Source organism: Octodon degus, unplaced genomic scaffold (genome assembly GCF_000260255.1).
Source record: "Octodon degus isolate 3935 unplaced genomic scaffold, OctDeg1.0 scaffold00137, whole genome shotgun sequence".
NCBI lineage: Eukaryota > Metazoa > Chordata > Mammalia > Rodentia > Octodontidae > Octodon > Octodon degus.
In genome coordinates, this window is record NW_004524713.1 from 7,096,787 (window position 1) to 7,103,192 (window position 6,406).

The 6,406-nt window shown below is 47.0% G+C and overlaps 1 protein-coding gene across 1 annotated transcript in view; it reads left to right on the plus strand.

Annotated features, from left to right (window-relative positions):
- Morn5 (MORN repeat containing 5) overlaps positions 1-6,406 on the plus strand; it is a 51,442-nt gene that overhangs the window by 27,097 nt on the left and 17,939 nt on the right. Inside the window, exon 4 of the mRNA XM_023701598.1 lies at positions 1,911-2,042. Within this exon, the coding sequence (XP_023557366.1) occupies positions 1,911-2,042 (132 nt within the window). The remainder of the gene's footprint in view (positions 1-1,910; positions 2,043-6,406) is intronic.

Below are 6,406 nucleotides of genomic sequence, written 5' to 3' on the forward strand. Positions count from 1 at the left end.
CAGCGGGAGAGTTGTGAGGTTCGAATTCCAGCAACCTGAGGCTGAGAGCTTTGTGGAAGCAGCCACTTAAAGGCCTGAGCTAGGGCCATGCCCCCTCTATCTTTCAAAAATGTAGATCTAAGCTGGGCCCGGTGGTGCCCACCTGTAATCCCAGCACTTGGGGAAGCTAATGAAGAAAGAGCGTAAATTCAAGGACAGCCTGGGAAACTTAGTGACTTAGCAAAACTCTCTCTCAAAATACACAACTGAAAAAAGAGGGCTAGGGATGTAGCTCAGCGTAAACCCCCTGGGTTCAACTCCCAATACTGGAAAAAAAAATCTGATTGCCACCCACACATTCACCCCCCTTCAATGCAAACTACAACGAGGGTCCACATTCTCGATACAACTTACTGTTCTCTGGCTTCAGCTAACAATCCCAGCTCAGCTGCAGAGACCGACTCTTTTCTTTCTTGCCATGTTTGCTGTTTCTCATCCTCCAGTAGGTCACCCTTTCTGCCATTTCTCTGCCTGAAATATACTCTAACATTCCCCCTTTACCCACGTAACTCCTTCCCACCCTCAGAGCTCAGCTTTCTGTCCATTTTTCCAGAATCCTCTTCCCTGAATCACTAGACTAAGGAAGGTCTCCCCTGGTATGTCTCAGTGCATCCTTTTCCAGGAGCGTCCATGTTTCCAAGCCAACTGTGGCAAGGGCACAGCTGGGGTTTATCCACAGCTGTATCCCCACTGTGTAGCCCATTGCCTGACATGTAGAAGGTGCTCAGTAAGGAGCTCTTGTTGAACAGTGCCTTCCTTACTTTTCTCCTTGTTGAGATACAATACTTGACACCCAAAGTTAAAGGAGGAAATGTTTATTTCAGCTCTCAGTTTGTGAGGTTTCCGTCAATAATAGTAGACTGGCTCCAAGGCAGGGGGGCATGACAGGGGCAGCCAGCAGTGAAGCAGCAAGCAGCAAGTGACCACAGTAGCCCTCTTTCTGTCCCATATGTTATAACCAAGCTACTTGCTCTCAGGGCAAGCAGCACTCACACCCAGGGAGGGGAAGCAAGGAAAAAATATACTCTTCCAAGTCACACCTTCTGTGACCTACTCCTTTCGACCAGGCCTCACCTACAAACACTTCTGGGGGACACTTTAGTTCTAAACCATAACAGTGATCATCTAGCTCTCTGTCCAGAGAAAACACACACACACACACACACACACACACACACTCACACACACACTGACTTCTTTTGTGCTCCCAACTGCTCCAGGTTCCTGTCTTGGTCCCAGGATCTCTGTTCTGTTTCATGTGGCCACTTAACACATGGGGTACAGCTGCTACCTAGCTGGATAACACTGGGCTACTTAGTTGGTCCCTCTAAGCCTCAGTTTTCTTACCCATAAAATGAATCCATATGGTTGCTGTAAGGAGTACATGCAATAGGAAAAGCATAATGTCTGGAATTGACTTACTTCTTTTCTAGTGTTCGCCCTGTGTGTGCTTTCCAGTTTCCTGAGGGAGGTTAGGGATTCGTGCCTCTGACCTTTCCCCACAATTTGCATACCACCCCTCTCCTAGACTTGTGCCCCTGTTCACTTGGCCAGCTCTGACTGACCCTCAGGGTCACTCTGACTCTAGAACCTATGCCCTTTGTCATGGTGTCCCAAGAAATGGAGGAGGATAGGGTCAGAGAAGAAAACAGGTTCTGCGTCCCAACACCTTGCTCACAGAACCATCTTCAGAAAGCACTGTGAGGAGGCTGTTTCTCCCGAGTTTGCCTCTTTCCCTGAACAGGAAGTGTTTAGCCCAATGGTAGAGCCAGGTCTCCACATGAGCACGTGACCACAGGTGGGCTCACAGGGTCACTGGGTTTGTGTTTGGCTACAGTGGTGAGCTAATGTATCTGTTGTGCCCTTTCAAGTTATCTGTCAACTCACCAATATGGACCCACCCAGAAGAATCCCCAAAGGCTGTTACGATTGTGGAGAGGGCTTCTACAACCCTGTCACGAGGATCATCAGGGACTACAAAAGCCGCTTTCTGAGAAATGCAGGTTAGTTTATGCCAACCCTCTGCAGCACGCTCTGTCTTCCCTCCGTTTATGCACAACATTGTGTGTGTGTGTGTGTGTGTGTGTGTATGCACACAGTGCAGTCTACATTTGATAGGCAAAGAAGCTGCATTGAGGACAGTACTAAGAGGGCTGAAGCACTGATTTTGGATCGAGTCATGCAAGTTATATTTCATGGACACCTACTGCGTGCTAGACACTGTGCTTAGTGTTCAGCGTAAAACAGCAAAGACAGACATGGAACCCTTTCCACATAGGAGGCAAGAGACAAGGACTGTAAACAGCTGATTATGTCGTGGAGTTAGCACCATGGAAAGGAAAAGTGTAACTCTCAGGGAGGGAGAGTGGGGGCCTGAGATAGGCAGGAGTGATAGTGTAGAAGCATCAGGAACAGGTACCTGATCTAGAACTGGCACAGAAGAGATTTTCAGAAGAACCTGGTATCTGAGTGGCACCAATTAACTGAGGGTTCTTTTGCTCACTTTGGATAGAACGCACAAACAGGCAGCGTGTAGTTCTTTTGATGTTAAAAAGCCCTGAAGCAGGGCCAGCGAGATAGCTCAGCGGTCTAAAGCACCTGCTTAAGCAAGCTTAAGCAAGCACAGGGATCGCGGTTCGATCCCCAACACCACATGCTGCACCAGCCCTGTCCCCAGGGTGGGCTAAGCCAAAAGCCCTGAGCCTTGAGTGCCAGTGGATATTGCTCTTAGTGTTAGCAGTCTTCTGACACTGTCCCAGCAGCCAGAGCCAGCAGCTCCCAGAAGCCCTTGGGAACCAATCTGGTGACTGGAAATGGCAGCTCCCAGCAGCTCTCCATGATTGTCCGTGATTTCCACTGCTGTCTTCCAGGTTGTTAGCCCAGATGCTGCTGCTTTCAGCACCCGTGATCCTGATACTATCAGCTCTTAATGTACCTGCTCAGCCTGCTGCCCTTGTGACAGAAATTATGAATAAGCAAAAATATGTCAGCCAGAAGAGGCTTTATGAGGGCTTATGCTGCATCAAGAGTACAGGCACTGATCCACTAAGGATAGCGTGGGAGCTGTCTAGAGGGAAGAGAAGGTGGGCTTGCACCTGCGCAGTGTCAGACTTGCTGTTCAGTTGTAGGTCCGGGATGGGCTCCTCACAGGTCTGAGGAAGGATGCCTGCAGAGGGGTAGGGCCATCCAGAGAGACTGTGGGGTGGAGTAGTCCAGGATAGGCCTAACCTAAACGTGCTGCAAACGTCTTGCTTGCTGCAAAGCTGTGAAGCACATGTCTCCCAGAGCAGCTGTGAGGTGGCTGATATAGCCATGGTCAGCTGTGAGGCCATGAGGTATTTGGGGAAGCCATGAAAGAAAGGAAGAGTAGAGTATCTCTTGGGGAGCAATGGGCCTTTATGATTCCCAGAATGACAGGGAGTCAACTACAGGCCCGGGAAGTGGTTCCCCACCAGAGGAAACAGAACAGGTACAAGGTTAGAAGAGCACAATACTATGCCTTCCATGGAGGCTGGTGAGCCTCCCAGCCAGCTGGAGGAGCCAGAACCTCACTTTAGTGAGTGAGCTCAAGGCTGGTGGGCTCCAGAATAGCTGACTTGACTAAACTCATAAGAGACCATGCAAGCAAGAACATACACATCTTTCTCTAAAACAGTGACCCCTAAGCTTTCCCTTTTCTAGAGTCAAAGTCCTGCTAAGGAAAAATAAAAGCTATGAACCCTCTTCCCAGAAAAATGCCTATACATGTACTCTCACACACACAAACACACACACATTTACACATACAATGTATTTATACACGTACACATACTTTTGCATACAGTCTTCAAGAATTAGTAGCTCCTCTAAGGATTTAGGTCTTAGATTCAGAAACTTTGTTCAATAATGAAGAAAGAAACCAGATGGACTAGAAAGTTGTACTGGGTGTGAACAGCATCCTTCCCCCACAGGGAGATTTACTCTATCAGTCAGCGATGATCAGAAAGTTGTCTTGTGAGGCTGACGAGAGGCCTGAAAAAGCTTGTTGTGACAGAAGAACCAGAAATCTTGGTTCCCAGAATCCTGCAGGCAAAAGAAGCCATCCTTGATGATAAACTTATCAACCTGGACAATTTAGTAAGACCTTGTCTCAAAATTAAAAAAATAAAAAGGCCTGGAATATAGCTCAGTGGTACAGTCCCCCCTGAGCTTAATTCCTGATACTGAAAGAAAATCATAAGGAGGGGAGGCCATGCTTAGGAAGTCTGGGGGACAGACTCTGATGATTATTTGGTCACCAGATATTTCTTGAGTACTTGCTATGAGCCGGCCCATGTTAAGCATAGAGGTGACTGCAGTGCCACAGTTCCTCTCTCAGGGAGCAAGGAAAATGATAGGGAAATGGTTCATCATAACACAGAGCTGCTACCAGAGAAATCAGGCATGGTAGCCCTGGAGGACATCAGGTCAGAAAGGAATCCTGGAAAAGAACAAGATCTACTGCTAAACCTAAAGAGTAGAACAAGGCTGGGAAGAGTACTAAAAGCAAAGGGAACAGTATGTACAAAAGGCTTAGGACTGGGTGAGAACCTTGTCCATCTAGGGAGCTACAGCCAACATGTGAAGGGAAGAACAAGTGAGGAAGGCTAAGAGATGGGCCAGGCTAGGGGTAGAGCAGTAGGAACGATTATGGGGGCCTTTTAAGCCTCAAGCAGCAGGAAGCCAGGGAAGGTTTTAGGGAAATATTATAATGTGTTAGTTAGCTTTCTGTTACTGTGACACAGTACCTGACATAAATCAACTGAAAGGAGGAAAGGTTCTTCTGGCTAACAGTTTCAGTCCCTGTTGCGCTGGCTCTATTGCTTTGTGCCTGAGGTAAAGTAGAATGGCATGGTGGTAGTGAAAATTGCTGTCCTCATAACAGCCAACAAGCAGGGGAGGGAAAAGAGAAACATACAGAAGAAGGGACTGGGAGTGAGACACTGTCCCCAAGGGCACACTCTCCTCAAGGACTCACTCTATTTAGCTAGACCCCACCCACCTCCTAAATCTCCATATCCTCCCAACAGCCCACTAAATTATGAACCCATTGGTGGATTAATCCATTGACAAGATCAAAGGCACCATGATCCAATTGCTTCACCCAGATTCCACCTCTAAACATTGTTGCAACACAGGAGATTTTGGGGGACGTTTCAGATCCAAACCAAAGTACATAGTAACTGATTTCTCCTTTAGAGAAACTTATCTAGTTACACATAGAGAAGTGACCAAGGGTAAGATTAGGTAGGAGATCTTTCTGTAATATGGTGGGAGCCACCTAAAAAGACCACGACCCAGGATGATGGCATAAGGGCTCCCAGTCCTGGGCCCATCTCTAAAGCCACCTGCTGGCTGACCCTGGGCCAGTGCCTTCCCTCTCTGGGCCCTTTCTGTTCATCTGTACAATGAGGGAGTGGGTTGGATAATTTCTAAGGTTCCTCTAAACTTTAGAGTCTATGATGGAGTAGAAAGGTAGCCAAGAAGTATTTTGGGCTCAATATTATAGGAAGGAGCAAGTGTGGAGTATCCTGAAAACCGCTAAAAGGGACTCTCTGCTTGTGGCCTCCTAGTCATTACCCCTGACTCACTCCCCATGAGGAGCCGATCTGCACTTCTGTCCACCTTGTCTTCCTTGGGCCCTTTCTTCCAATGAATTCCAAGCTGCCCCCATAAACAGTGCTTTCTGTTGGCATCCAAAGGCCTGGGTACTGGCCCTGAGGCCTGCTGTGGGTGACTAACATCATCCCTGGTAACACAGCAGCCTGAACCACTGCCATTATGAGACACGTGCCATCAGGGTGGCTCATGCATTTTACAGGCGGTCATGGGTTGGGGCATGAGTCGCCAAAGCACCACCTTTGGTTCACCATCAGGTGTCTCTGTGCTGCCTCAGCTCCTTTCGCATTCCCAGGGGCTTTTTTCACAGTTAGACACTTGCATAAGGTCCCTATGTGCTGTGAAATGCTGCATGTGTGGCAAATCTGGGTTTGCTGGACCTGTATTTTATTTTTTTTAATTTTAATTTTATTGAGAAACAAATATGAATGAGACAGTTTCAAAGTTGATTAATAGCACAGTTTCAATAATGAATACATTTTACATTGTTATCTTCTTAGTAGTTATCCATAGTACAAGTAACAGATAAGATATCCTGTCCAAACACTATTAGTACACCTTTTTCTTCTCATTGAATTAAGCGAAAGTAGCTGTATATCTATCCTAACTATTTTGTATATATAAATACATAATGATCTTTCCTTGTATCCCCTTTTTTTGTAGTCCTGCCAGAGATGGGTATTCTATTGGCATCTAAATACTATAGGTGTTTGAATTCAGCAAAACAATC